General features: G+C 40.5%; 1 protein-coding gene across 6 annotated transcripts in view; it reads right to left on the bottom strand.

Moving 5' to 3' along the window:
- Positions 1-1,759: 1,759 nt before the first annotated feature.
- The window catches only part of WDFY3 (WD repeat and FYVE domain containing 3), a 162,921-nt gene continuing 150,245 nt past the window's right edge, over positions 1,760-14,435 (bottom strand). For 4 of the 6 annotated variants that reach the window (XM_042466670.1, XM_042466673.1, XM_042466671.1 and 1 more), the window contains 8 exons: positions 13,359-13,517; positions 12,474-12,653; positions 11,067-11,249; positions 9,963-10,059; positions 8,825-9,154; positions 7,667-7,778; positions 6,269-6,466; positions 1,760-5,616 (listed from right to left, as the gene is read on the bottom strand). In XM_042466670.1, the coding sequence (XP_042322604.1) occupies positions 5,496-5,616; positions 6,269-6,466; positions 7,667-7,778; positions 8,825-9,154; positions 9,963-10,059; positions 11,067-11,249; positions 12,474-12,653; positions 13,359-13,517 (1,380 nt within the window). In that variant the 3' untranslated portion in view covers positions 1,760-5,495. Of the gene's footprint in view, positions 5,617-5,799; positions 5,963-6,071; positions 6,161-6,268; positions 6,467-7,666; positions 7,779-8,824; positions 9,155-9,962; positions 10,060-11,066; positions 11,250-12,473; positions 12,654-13,358; positions 13,518-14,435 lie in introns of all 6 variants that reach the window. The other 2 variants (XR_006103935.1, XM_042466672.1) reach the window with 2 other exon arrangements.

The raw sequence follows: 14,435 nt of genomic DNA, 5'->3' as shown, positions 1-14,435 counted from the left end.
TCCTAGCTGCACCAGTTTATTTACTGTTGTCTGTCTGTCTGCATTGCAGCATTGCAGTAAATACTGTTTAGTTGTCCTTGTCCTAAAATTGCAGTAAACACCATAATCTTTGTTGGACAGTTCTAAAAGTCAGGAACTGTTCTCTGTGAGACTGAAGGAACAGTCCCCAACACCTAGGTTTATCCCTCATGCCAACTTTGATTCTCAAAATGCCAAACGGTTACTATTTACCAAGAATGATTGATAAGTACCAGCCACTCAATCTAAGCATGCAAAAGGTGGCAACTTCCGATCTTAGTCCAAAACAAAGTGCCACAAAGCAGCAGCAACTGAGGTAAGAACACGCTCACAAGCCACTTCAGGGCCATCTTTCTCCACACAAAATGCTGTGCCAGAGAATTCTTTGCGAGAGGAAGGGTCCCAGGTAGAGAAGTTCTGGTATCTCCTCATTTTCTTAAAAAGTTGGTGCAGTTAGACAACAACTGCCCATTTTCCTATACAGTATTCTTTTGTGGACTGAAACCAACAGGTATGGAATAAAACTCTCTGGAAATGCATCATAGTACAACAGTTCTAGGATATATAAGGAAAATAACATTTAAATGGATATCTACACTCCCCTAATTAGATTTTGTACCTATGAGAAGGACCTGCAAAATGTTCTAGACTAGAACTTGTTAGGAAATGGGCACTCCACAGATCACCCCTCATACATAAAGAATTGTCATTGCTTTTAGTCTATCCTGTTCTTTTTTCTGGAAACAGTCAAAGGATTTTGTTTTGTTCCTTGGCTTGCTCATTATTGTTCTCTCTTCAGTGTAGCTGTGTCACTCTGTACTACAAGGTTGCTGGATAGTTTGGTTTTTCAATGCTTGTGGTGGATTACTGCTAAAAAAACACATTTTAAGGAGAAACACGTCTAGTAAAAAAATTCACAGAATGAGCTCAGTTCAGCCTTCCCATTGCCTTTTCATTATCTGAACCATGAAAAGGTAAACTTCTTGGTAAGCATGTGTTGGATCTTCTTTGTGACACATGTAGTGGATCTTCTTTGTGACTTGCGCAGACCTGACAGTTATTTCAGTACTTTTTCACAAGTTGCATATGAAGATATCCTCTACTTTCTATATGCAACAGCTACTGGATGTTTCTTGGATACAACAACATCCCTCTTTGGCTTCTTTGTGCTGCTGCCAGCTGACTAGCTTCACTTCCTCTTTGGTCTGTTTTTGACCTCCAGAATCTTTGCTGCATGAACATTTGTGAAACTTTATACATTAGAAATTGTTCTAGAGTAAGTATACTTTACACTGCCAGCTTTTAGTAGAATCTCATCCCATCATAGTTAGAAGGGACCAACCCTCTGCTATGCAGGAATGCACCCCTAAAAGATGTCTAAGTAAAGGGAAGAATGAAAATGAACAGTTATATTCATCTCAGGACCAATAATTTGACACATCTTTGTAGCTTGGGCAGATATGAGAATGATCATCTGGCCTTGACTGCTAGTTCCTGAGTTGACAACTACATGAGGTAAAGGAACAATCTTGAAGGATTCTGTAGGACCTGTTTTTATTTCATATTAAGCCATGGCTCTTAGGTTTTCCTGGCTGCAAAGTCTCAAAAGCAAGAACCAGGGCAGGGTTTCTCCTTTAAACGTCCAACTTGGTCTTTTTGGGGTGTACAAATACAGTCACACTGTACACTGACTGAAAGGTATTCATTTAAATCATTCGGCAAAGAGAGAGTCACAAAATAATTTGGTGGTAAATAGCAAGTATTTATTTGAAATGAAAACCAAAACCAAAAGGTACCTGAACTATTGCATTTAATCATGTATTGTAATTGTGTTACTCTACCTTTTTGCATTGGAGACAAATATACAATAAAACATTCAGATATCACAGATCTCACACTAGATAGTAGTTCTTTAGGCCTTTTACATAACCACCAAAAAACAGATACTGAATTCTGCAATATAGTACAAAACTCCACCCCCCTCCAGTCATAGCCAGTTATATCTTCAATTTACTCCTGTTGCTGTACAAATAAATGGCCATTTACCTTGGGTTTACAAATTAATAACTGGACAAAAAATATACATTGTACTGACACAAAAAGTCAGTTGTGTTAAGTCATGCAACAAGTAACCAAACTTGCTGAAATTAAAAATATTTTCTAAAAACAGTTTTAACTGCATAAATATTTTTATACACAGCTCATTTACCAAAACAAAAAGGAGAGTATTTTAAATGATACAAAGCAAAAAATAAGTTTCTACTGATTTTTATACATAAGAAAGTGCAAAATAATGTCTCTAAAGTGTTTTTTTTTTATTTTCCTTTTTGCAATTGAACAGATGGATGGAAGGGTGGAGGCAGCCACTCTCACCTTTCTAAACTTGAACACTGCAGTTGCACATTACAAAGGGAGTGTGTGTGGAAGGAACAAGGCAGAAGGAGAGCTATTGGACAGTGCAAAATGGGCTAGTGTGCTGTTTCTGCTCAAAAAAGTTCAGATGCAAACACACAAAATTGCTATTTGGGAAAAGAAAGCCACTGAGTTGCTTGGCCCGGGACTTGGATGGAAGTCGACGTACGGGGCTGTTACAAAAAATGATTTGGATCACAGCAGCAGTTGCCAGTAAAATACAAAGGCTTACCTGCACTAAGGATGCAGCTACACACAAGAATATGTATCTCAGCATCCTTTCCTTCCAACAGAACTTGTGAGAACCTCAAGGGAGGTGCTACTGAAAGGAAAGGAGGCTGGAAAACAGCTCTCCTCAGTGCAGTTGAGCCCCGAATCCACCCCTCCCAGATCAACAGGATCTATTCCCTGCATCCCAAACACACAAATAGCCTTAGGAAGAATTCCTCCCCCATCAAGCAGCTGAGGCATTCAGTATATACTCAGTCTGAAATACACCTACACACAATAGCCACACAGAAGACTGATTACCTTCTGTCTTAAGAGTGCCAAATGTAAAAAGTGTAGAATAACACTGGTACAACATGGTCAATGTAGTTAAATACAGATTTTTAAAAAAAACAAACAAACATAGTAAACATCGCTACACATCCTGCTGTTTTTCTAATGGCCCAGCATTAGTTGTATCTGGAGTGTTAATGCTATCCAGTGCTTAGAATTTCATCTGCAGAAATTTATTACGATTTGGAGACGCCCCAAATTCTTCTCCCACTAAAGAGATAGACATCAAGTTAAGTTCTTCTACATTAAATGAGTGTTTAGTTTACTTGGTGAAATTAAAATCTGAGGAATGAAGGTGCTTGAAAAATTTTTGACAAAACACTTCCTTTGTAGAATATATTTGCCATTTGAAAACAAGTGTTATTGGGGGGGGGGGGGGTTCAATAAGCCACTTAAGGCTGCTTGTACTTACAACTAATAAAGCCAGGGAAGGACAACCTGCAGTCCCTTCAGATGAAGTTGGACTGCAGCTCCCATAATTCTTAATCACTGGCTATAATGTTGATAGGAGATTTAATCCAACAGCACCTGGGAAAGCTACAAATTGCTTACAGCTGATTTAGTTCAATTGCTTCTAGCGAATCCTCTAACCCAACTGGCTTGGAAATTCTGTTTGTTAGCCCAGGGAAATAATAAAGTACTGAGCAAGTTAAGGAGAAAACTGATTTTCCTAGAAAATAACAAAGCAGAGCTATTTGAACAAGGCAAAACAGCTACTGGACCAGATTTGCTTGTTTCTGAAACCCTCAAGCAATCTTAAAAAGCTTACATGAATTCATGTGGAATCTCTCTTTGGGGGACTTGAAGTGCACATACCAAATGACCATTTTGTTTTAATCCTTGCAGTCCATCATTTTATAAGTAAATGTCATTACCAAAACCATCAAATCAGTGGGACAAGCGGTGTTGCTACTAAAAGAAAGGACAAAATAACAAAACCAGTGGAGTGTGTGTGTTCCCATTTATCCTTTGCCAGCTACTCCAAGCAGTGTAAATGTTTCTCCTCACTCCCAGCTGAAGAATGATGGTCAGAATACAGGTGTGTTGTGCCACATTCCATTCTACTTAATGGTGTGACAAGGTTTGGGTTTCTCTTGATGATTTTTTGAGCTTTGCCTTTTCCATTGTTAAAAAACAGCAAACACCTAACCTTTCAATGCCAATTCATCTCATTTTCCATTTAGGAAAAATGCATACTTGTCAGGAGTGAAAATAAATAAGTAAACCACCACATTTCAAAGGCTCACTCCAAAGAGGATAATGAGACTGGGTCTCATCTGTATGTTCCTCACTACATCTTAAAACACCAAGGAATGTGAAAGGTGGATTATAAAGTGGATGAAAACACTGAGTGCAACACCCAAGAGAACAAAGAAGCCCCACTGTACTGAATGAAAAATGGACAATTGTTTTGTGGCTCCCATTCATTTCAATGGGTCTTATGCAGAAGAAATCTCTCAGTAGATTAGATTAGCATTATCCATTTGTAAGACCAAGGATTTCAAGGCTATTTTGTAGGGAAAAATAATGGTCTATTGTCTTCTTCAAGGGAAAAAAAAGGAAAGATGACTTTCATGCAAGCCGTTTACCTGAAAATAAAACCTGGTATTTGCATTATCTTAAAAATGAGGGAAGCGGCTGGTCCACATTGTATAAAAAGAGACCTAATATTAAATGACATGTTTTACATAGCTTCTATATTTTAGAAAATGCAACAAAAAGATGTTCATTATCTTATAATTTAGAAGAAAATGTTCCATATACTACTGTCCCAAAGAAGTGGATTGTGTTTTTTTCTCCTACCCCCTTTTCAAAACCTGCCTTAAATAGCTTGGTTTAAGTTAAGATAATGTTTGAACAACTGAAAAAAAATAAACATGCAGCCTGGACTGTAAAGGAAAAATAATACAGATAATGCCTCTTGATGTTTTGTTTTTAAAAAATCATATTTAAGTAGACAGATGAGCAAAAGATGAGATGCAAAATATAGTGGTTGGTCTGAAGTCCCATGTAACAGGCAGTTCATTTCATATTTTGATAAAAAGGCCAGTATATCTATTTACAATATCCACAGTTTGCTTGCAAAGAAGGCAGATTTACAACTATCTTCTAAAAAGCCTCCTGCTTCCTGCAACACAAATAAAGTGACTACCTCTACAAAACCAAGGCTGAACAAGAGATGGTTAATGATGGATTTTCCTCTTGGCCCCATTAGGGGGGAAAGCTGGGTCTTCAGGATTCTTACTGCAGTTGTGACAACTCATCTCCCACCTGATGCTTGCTGATAATGTGAATGTTTTTAGCGCCAGCTCTGCAAATGTACACGCAAAATAATTAATGATCCCTTTATGCTTGCAGTGCTTTTAATGCACAGTACAATCAGGAAACGTTCAAGGGCTAGCAATCTAGCCCCTTCCAAAGGTACTGCACGTTCCTGTAATTCATGGAGTACTTTGCACCGTAGAGTGCAATGCTTGGAGTGTGCACTGTCTCCCTCTGCCTTGCTAATTCCAGGATCCTTCCTCAGGGCCTCGCTCATGCTGCAGGTTGTAGTAACAGTTCTGGCAAACCCGCACTGGTGAGGAAATTTTCAAGCGCTTGATTTCAGACTGAAAGCGACTGCATCTAAAGAGCAGAACACAAGAGGATTACTCACTTACCCGCTTTCTTGCTTTCACGCTTGCTCAGGATCATGCTGCCCAACAATTTGAAGGCCCACCTTTTTAGGTTGAAAGGGAGCAGTCAGCTAGCAAGCACAACTAGGCTCCACTGTAGGCCGAGGTAACTTGTATTTCCTTCAAAATTTACCTTTCATGGCACACTTGCAACTGAGAAAGAATAGAGGAATGTCCACTCTTTGCATATAACCATTACCAGGAGAATTCGGACTTTAGCCAAAACTGTTCAGCTCCACAATGCTCCAAATCAGGTTTTTTGCAAGCACTGGACTGATGGGTGTACAGAGATGACACTGTGAAGAATTACAATTACAGGTAGCAGCTTGTTCTACCACTAAGATCATTACACGACCTGTGATGATCAATTTGTCCTTTATGCCAAGTAATGATACTTATAGCTACCTCAAAGTAAGATTCAGCGTATCTCTTCTTCTATAGAACTTGGTGCAAACATTTCCCTCCTATTATTGGTAGGAAGTACAACTGTGACACTGAAATAAAGGAGGCAGCCTCATTTGTTGTTGGAAGCATTTTCAGATGTTAGCATCTTTCCAATAACTATTCATTCATAAATCTACAGAAAAGATAATGATTCTTACTTCTGACAAAAGAGTTGTCCACAATTCCTGCAATGGTGGCGTCTTTCGGTAAGAGAAAACCGGACTGAGCAGCTGGAGCAACTATCTCCTCCTTCATCTTTCACCCAGTGGTCAGCTGCAGAGCGGCCGGGTTGGTCACTTACAGACCAGCTAAACACTCTGCCTCTGCTGTCACCTACAAGAATTCTGCTGTGATCCCTAGGGGGGAAAAGACACAAAGGAATCATCCCTCCGTGAAAACATTTTACTTGAGGGAATCTGAGACTAAAATAATCCACTTTGCCCCCTCAACACCTTTCCATTTCATATAAAGGAAGCAAATATACAAACTCGCTGAGCCAAAGTAAGGTTGATATATTCAGTCCAATATCGAAATAAAAAGGGGGTCACAATGAGGATACTGAACACAAGCGAAGAAAGCAACAAAATGGCACTGAAACATCCTCACTGTTTCTAAATTAATTAGCTATATTAGGTAAATTAATTCATTCTTGTCTAGGCTGTCATTTAGGGCAATACCCTTGAAGGAATGATTAAATAAAACAACCATAAATCTGATTTCATATTTTACTAAGAGCAACCACCATTCAAAAAACAGCAAGCTAAACCAGCTAACAGGTCAGCAATACACCACTGTCAGTGGCCATAAATCATTTTAGAAAATGTAAACTGCATTAATAGCTTGGATTTCAAATTTCCTCTCCATACCTGGAAGGGCTGGACATTCAGAGGTGGCTTTGAAGGACAAGAAGTGGGAAGAGCAATCTTTGTTGATGCAATGTTCTTCCTGCTGCTACTGTGCCACCTCTCACATTATGCCTGTTAATGTCCCTGTTCATGACATCACTTCCCACAAGTCTGGATCTAAGATTGCCTATTTGTTATTCTACCATAGTCTATGAAGATGGCCCTCACTGATGTCCATCAAGCATTTTACTGTTTCACACTTTTCAGTACTGTTTTCAGGCTTTGCATCTTCCTGTTGCCTTCTGCACTAGCCAAAGGAATGCTGCAGTAAGCTCACAAGGAGGGCTCATCAATTAGCCACCCTAAACTTGGTGGTTTATAAATGCCTGGAAGTGTTTATTTGTTTGTCATTAACTTCAGCTTTTCATAGTCTCATGCTAACATGCTCACTGGCCAAGTGCTGCCAAAAGATATAACCTTTCTAAGCTCTGACCCTTGCTACAAGTCACCTATCAGCTGTGAATTCTAATCAATGTATTGCCCATTTCAATCATTTCTGAAGGTTATACAACAGGATAAATTTTGGAGCCATCTACTGGTTTTTTTTTGGTTTGCTTTTTTCTGTGCCCGTGTTCAGGACTGCATTCTGAGGAGACAGAGGCCCTAATGCCCTACACACAGGGCTGCATATAAAACAAACAAGTTACTCACTTGGAGATGCCTAATGCTGTGATCTCTGCAGGATGAGTGTTGTCCTTGCGATCAAAGGCGGTATGCATAGTTAGTTTGCTCCTGAATACCAGCTGCCGCTCCCATCTGTAGCCTAAGGAGGGAAGAGAATACCAATGTAGGCACGCATGGATGATAGGCACTACTAGTCTGTGACAGTTCTATGAAATAAGTTTAGCACTTTGAAGTATGTGGGCTGTGGCAAAGCCACAGTAAACTTTTTGAACTTCCCATGGATCTCAATGCTCCTATGCTTCTCTTAGCATGAAATGGGGTCAGCTGTAGGATTGATAGCCCCCATCCAGAATTATAAAGTGGAACTTGCCTTCTAGTCTGTAGGAAGAACAATATTCCCTTCAGACTATGTTATCCTGTTTACATTTGAGGGAGCATGCAGTTCTTTCATTCCCCTAATTACAAGGTTGCAGCTTTCATCATTTTGGAGGCTACTCAGTGCATACAAGCTAATTGGAACACATTAGGCTAACCTAATCAAATCAAAAGTGCTTCCCCAGTGGATTACACCCCATCCAACAATCTATGAATTGTGCTTTCTCAATAATGTACAGTTCAGGATCTCCACTTTCAGATGCTGCAATCTGAGAAATCTCAAGCCAATGTCCAACGTCCTGCTGAGCAAACAAGGCCACAGCAAGACACTTCCAGGTCAACATCCCACACTGGGCAATAGAGCATTAAGAGTTCTGCACATGGAATTCTTCTATGGCCCCTCACTCATGACCCCCAAGACTCACCATTTTGCTGTTATGGCTTCTCCCTGAATGGTCATTCTGGGGTTGGCAAAGAGGCAATTGAAGATGCAGACTAATTACATCTTGTGTTAGGGCCTTCTGGAGTTCTTGGCAGATGATCTCCTTGTTCTGTGGTTATGTATGAGGCACAGCAAAATACCTCTGACACCCTGTACTCTCCACCAGCCACAGAATAGATGTTCAGGGGGCTACAACAGCATAACAACGAGCCTGGGGAGAGGGGCTTCAGCCATTACGGTGGGCAGAAGTGAATACTCATCTCCACAATGACCAAAAAAAGATTTAATGAGGCATAAAGTTGATTTACACATGTACATGCCACTAACAAAACACAGTCCCATTTGTAAAATAAGAAGCATTCAGATACCTGGCTTGAGCTTGCTGAAATGTCGTACTTCCCCTTGATTAGGATGAGGGTGGTTAGCTTGAGTGTGGGGATATCCCTTGGTTTGTCCATCAGAGTAGTTTACAAAGATGAAGCCATCTTTCTCATCCAGGCTGAGCTGGTCAGACCAACGCCTTGAGTCATCAGAGCTGCTGTCTGCTGACCATGCAGCAGCTGCTCGGCTTGAGGATGACCGGGGGCGGGGGTTGGAGCTGCTGGGCTGAATCCGGCTGTCTTGCAGCTTTGTTTCCTGGCTAAGGCCTGGATCTTCTGTTTCAGAGTCACTGCTTTCCTCATCGGGCACTTCCTGCCCTATTGTACGCAATCCAAAAACACACACACGGTCATCACTCACATTTCTCTCAGCCCCACAATGACTCTGCCATAATTCAACTCTCATCCTGATTCACACAACTAATTTTGGATGCCATTTAAAAACACAACAAAACAAAACAAAACAAAACAAAACAAGCACTATATTGACTTCTGTGTGTTCATTAGCCTTGTGTTATTGTTCCACTTGCTGTGACCACAGACTCCAAACAAAGGTAGCGGAGCCCAAAGTCAAAACATATATCCAGCAATAAGAAAGTGTAGAATCACATTAAAGATGAGTACATTTTTTGAAGCTGTTTGTAATTGGTGAATGTGCAAGATATCAAACCAGCTACTGCAGACTGAATTAAGCCACTCAGCTGCCACTTCTCTCACGTATGAATGGCTGAGACCATCTGCCAAATGGCTATTCCACTGGACTCAGGGGTGCATGAAAGGAAATGATCCCCACCCCACTCTCAAAACTCTAACTCACTTTTGGTTCTCAAAAGATAACAATGTAGTGTATTCCTTTCCTGTAGTGATTCTTTTTCTGTTTGACAGACACCAGCAATCTCTCCACTCATTAAGATGAAACTCCTATTGTAGTATCTGGGTTCCAAGAGAGTACAGGGCCCTTGGCCCCTTCCCTCTCTTTTTCAAGGTTCCAGTCATTCTGAACACACACAAGCCAGTCATTCTTCATCTACAATCTGAAAATGAATCACACAGTCCATTCATATCTTGAACAATTCATGGTTCATGAGAGGCAATAACCCCCTCCCCTCAAAAAAAAAATTAGTACCTATTTGTTGTTCCAGACACTCTTCCTGCATCTCAAGTGTCTCCACAGGTTCAGGAGCTGGAGTTTCTGGGACTTGCAGGAACTCCATCCGCCAGAACTAGAGAAAACAGATAGGAAAGTGTGAATGTAAATTTACATTCCTATGGCATATACTTGTCTTAACGCAGAACATAACCTTTTTCTTGCCATGATACTAGATCTGTTGCAAAGTAATAACATATCTAAAGGCTCACCAACATTTAATAGCCTGAATATTTAAATTAAAGACCAACCCTATTGTTCTGAAGTATGTTCAGTAATAGGATGGTGGATTTAACCTTTTATAGAATTTACCCAATAAAGTAGCATATTGAATATTTGAATGCAGAAGAACTGTGTTTGGGAACCACATAGAAGGGATGGCCAAATGTTGGAGATCAGGCAGCTTGCATGCATGTAAAAAATAATAATTTGTTTGCCCCAAATGCCCTCTAGGGAGTGCATTTTCAGTATTGCCCCTCTTCCCTTCCATTTCAGACCCAGGAAAGGCTTTTATATAACAAGAAGTGATCCAGAAGTCATTTCCTTTCTTTTTTCAAAAGGCCTCTCCAGAGCTGAAAATGGCCAAGGGGCAAACATGTAGCACAAGGCCCCAACTCCCTAGAGGGCGTTTAGGAGATATCTGGAGGCAACATTTTTTATCTTAATATTTTTCATCAGTTTTTTTTTTTATCCTACCTCAGGAGCCACAAAAATAAGACATGAGACTCTGCCCACTGCACATCTTAAAAGGCCAGCTCAATAGCAAGGCTTAAAAGGGATGCATTCTGTTTATTTCACTTAATTAGGCAATTACTTAGGAGTTAAAACTATTCTGCTCCTAAGTAGGATGAACTTATAGTATAACTTACTGGGACATATGATAATGATCCACAGCAACTACTTAGAGCAGTGGTCCCCAAACTGTGCCCTTTAAGAGATTTTGGACTTTCAGAAGAGATTTTGGAGCTCTCAGAAGCCTCAGCCACATTAGCTGAAGTCCAAAATCCCTTAAAGAGCACAGTCTGGGGACCACTGACTTAGAGAGATAGCAACTACTTATTCTGCATGAGTCCTGGTACTTACCCGGACCACTCCATCTGAATGCCCTGTCACAATGACATTCTGGGTATCCCACTCATTCATTTCTGACATGCAACAACAGAGGATCTGCTGGCTGCGTCCAGTGAAAGTGTTCACACTCACAATGGGGTTTCCATTAATGCTCCACACATGGATATATGTGCCAGCACAAGATACAATGTCTCCCTGAAAAAGGAAAAAATGTTCTAAACACACTAAGATATCCATAATTTTGGGCTGAATATTTTCTATCATCAGGGAGAAACAAGCATATAATTTTTTCTGAAGAAGGAAGGCATGGTCAGGCTGTCATTTCAAGAACCCGTGACCTTATCCAACTCCATCTGCATCACTATGCAGTACTATCCAATCTAAGGCAAACTCAAGATCCCTTAGTATGCTATAGTTGCATCATGGGAGTTATGTTCTTGTCCAGCAGTGGGCAAAGTTGTCTGCATGGGTCCCCAGTGGTGCTTTACAGCTCCTATGTTTGTTTTGCCTAGCCCCACATCTGAGTCACTACCACCATGTTGGTCTTAGTGTCAATTATTTGTGTCTTCACCTGACTGTCAACTCTCTTTTCCCGTTGGGGCAACGATTAACTGTGAACAATCAATGCAATTGGCTCTGCCTCTATGATAACTTGATTTCAATCATTATTGCAGCACAGAAGTATGGCATGATGGCATTAATCATAGAATCATAGAGTTGCAAGAGACCGCACGGGCCATCAGTCCAACCCCCTGCCATGCAGGAAATCCACATCAAAGCATCCCTGACAGATGGCCATCTAGTCTCTGCTTAAAGACCTCCAAGGAAGGAGACTCCACTACACTCCGAGGGAGTTTGTTCCACTGTCAAACAGCCCTTACTGTCAGGAAGTTCTTCCTAATGTTGAGGTGGAATCTCTTTTTCTGTAGCTTGCATCCATCGTTCCGGGTCCTGTTCTCTGGAGCAGCAGAAAACAAACTTGCTCCCTTCTCAATATGACATCCTTTCAAATCATATCGCCTCTTAACTTTCTTTTCTCCAGGCTAAACATCCCCAGCTCCCTGAGTTGTTCCTCATAGGGTATGGTTTCCAGACCTTTCACCATTTTAGTCGCCCTCAAAATTTCTAGTTCCCTCACAGTGCCAGCATGACTCCTGAAAATTTGCTTTGAGGTAATGTTTCTTGGTGGAAAAAAGGCTGCTGAGTTACCACTGTGCAAATGTACAGTATATCAGTTTTAGAAAATCTATCAAAAAGGAGATGTGGATTGGAACTGCATTGTGAGAAAGGGCACAAGTAGATAAAGAATTGTTTTGGAAACCTCCTTTTCTTCTAAGAAAATCAGACACTGAAACCCATTAAAAAACCTTGTCTCTGAGATAGGACTTCAGGCTTACAAAGCAGCATGCTAATTCATACCGTCAATTCATTAATACAGAGGGCTGAAACGGGGGCTCTGTGACCTCGAAGCTGAGTTAAAAAGGAGAGTTTATTCAAATCCCAAATTATGCAGGTACGGTCGCGAGATCCACTCACGATGATATGGTAGGCCAGTGAGGCTGTTAAGCATGTGACTGCCTCCGTGTGGCCAAGCAGTGCCTAAAGGTAAAGCCAAAAGAAAGAGAGAGAGAATAAAATCATACAATCAAGCATAATATATAATATAGTATAATAAATATAATATAATATAATAATGCTACTGCAGCAAGTTGAAGTAATCGAGTTCTCCTCAAAAATGTGGCAAAATGGGAAAACACTATGCTATGGAACAGGCAAATTACAAAAAAGCCATGGAAAATGAATATATTAGTTAGTTGATACAATGTACTAAGGTAATTACTGCTAAACAACTGGGAATCGCTTAACCAGGCACAATATTTGGTGAAGTGTGCCTAAGTGTGCCATGGTCAAAACATTAGGCCATGAGGACTTAATGCAAGCAATTTTGAACATCTCTTAACCTTCTTTCCACTCACTGTGTAAATAGAAGACCATCTGGGAGACAACTGACTGATGTTCAACTGGTTGGAGTGACCAGAAATGGGTTATATTTCATAGATTTTGGCATCACTATTCATGTGGTTACATGTATGGCAGTATGCTTGCGCAAAATGGTAAACAGAACGTCTTACAGTCCTGGCAGGACAGATGACTCCTCTCAGCAAACAACCTGTTTTGGCAGTCTGCCCATGTACCAACAAGAGGGGAAGGCTTCCATCTCAAGTCACACCTGAATTGTTTCATTTCCTCTGCGGTAACAAGTTATGCAAGACTCTGTTTTCTAATGTGAAAATCCAGACCTACCTGTTTAAGAGTGAGTGTTTTGGCCTTTTCCTTGGACGTGCCCATCTCCCATACACAGACAACTGTGCTGGTGCCTCCAGTGATGACAAGTTTGGGGTTTGGACAGATGGCACAGAGAACCTGTCCCCATTCTGATAAGCACTCATAAACAATCACAGCCTAGGAAGTTGAAAAGGTTAGGTAGTATACAAATAAGTTGTATCACAATTCTATCACTTGTGTTATATCAAGAATCAAATGGAGAGTTGAGGAGGAGGCAGTTTGTTGAAAGATCCAGAAATCAACTTTCTAGGGAGAGAAAATAATACATTGCCTAACATTTGACCATACAATCCAGTAAGCAGATTTTCTCCCTCTTCTAAAGGCATTCCAGGATGGAGGCAGAGAATGTTTAATACCCAGTTCCCATCCACGAACTGGGTTTGCTCTGTGGATTCAGAAACTACTTCTTTGTGTGAGATAAAGAACCAAAAAATTAAAATTAAAAAAAATTAGAGGTGGAATGAGTGGGAGCAGAAGAACAGGAAACAGAAGGGCTGCATTTCTTTTCTATGTGGTCACTGAAAGATTTGGGTGTGGTTATGAGAAAAACATATGCATAATCTAACATATCAGAAAAGAGACCTGCCATCACTGGTTTCTGAATAGTGCTAAGGCCTGGATACCATCTCTACTGATGTGGGTAAGCCTGACCTCTAAAGATTGCCTATCAAATATTTTTCATAATCAAATAGTATACCAGGACTGCCTATCAAATATTTTTCAAAGGTTGTACTGCTTATCACACAAGCATCAGACCTAGTGTTTGCACATCTTTCCAACAATGGCTGAAAACCTCAGTTTCTCTGACCCCTTCACCACCATCTCCTTCAGACTGGAATTAGCTATACTGTGGTTAAATTGACTTTATAGTTGTCTCTATTTTTTCTAAAAACCAAGCAAACATACAAAAGCAAGAAGAAAAATCACACATAAGGAGACTAGATAATGTAACTGAATTACACTGCTGGGATGCCATATGCTATTCTACCCTCCACCCCTAGTAAAGTAGATGCAACACCACAACAGCAGGCCAGG

This window comes from Sceloporus undulatus, chromosome 5 (genome assembly GCF_019175285.1).
Source record: "Sceloporus undulatus isolate JIND9_A2432 ecotype Alabama chromosome 5, SceUnd_v1.1, whole genome shotgun sequence".
NCBI classification, from domain to species: Eukaryota; Metazoa; Chordata; class Lepidosauria; order Squamata; family Phrynosomatidae; genus Sceloporus; species Sceloporus undulatus.
This window is presented reverse-complemented; position numbering and strand designations above follow the sequence as displayed.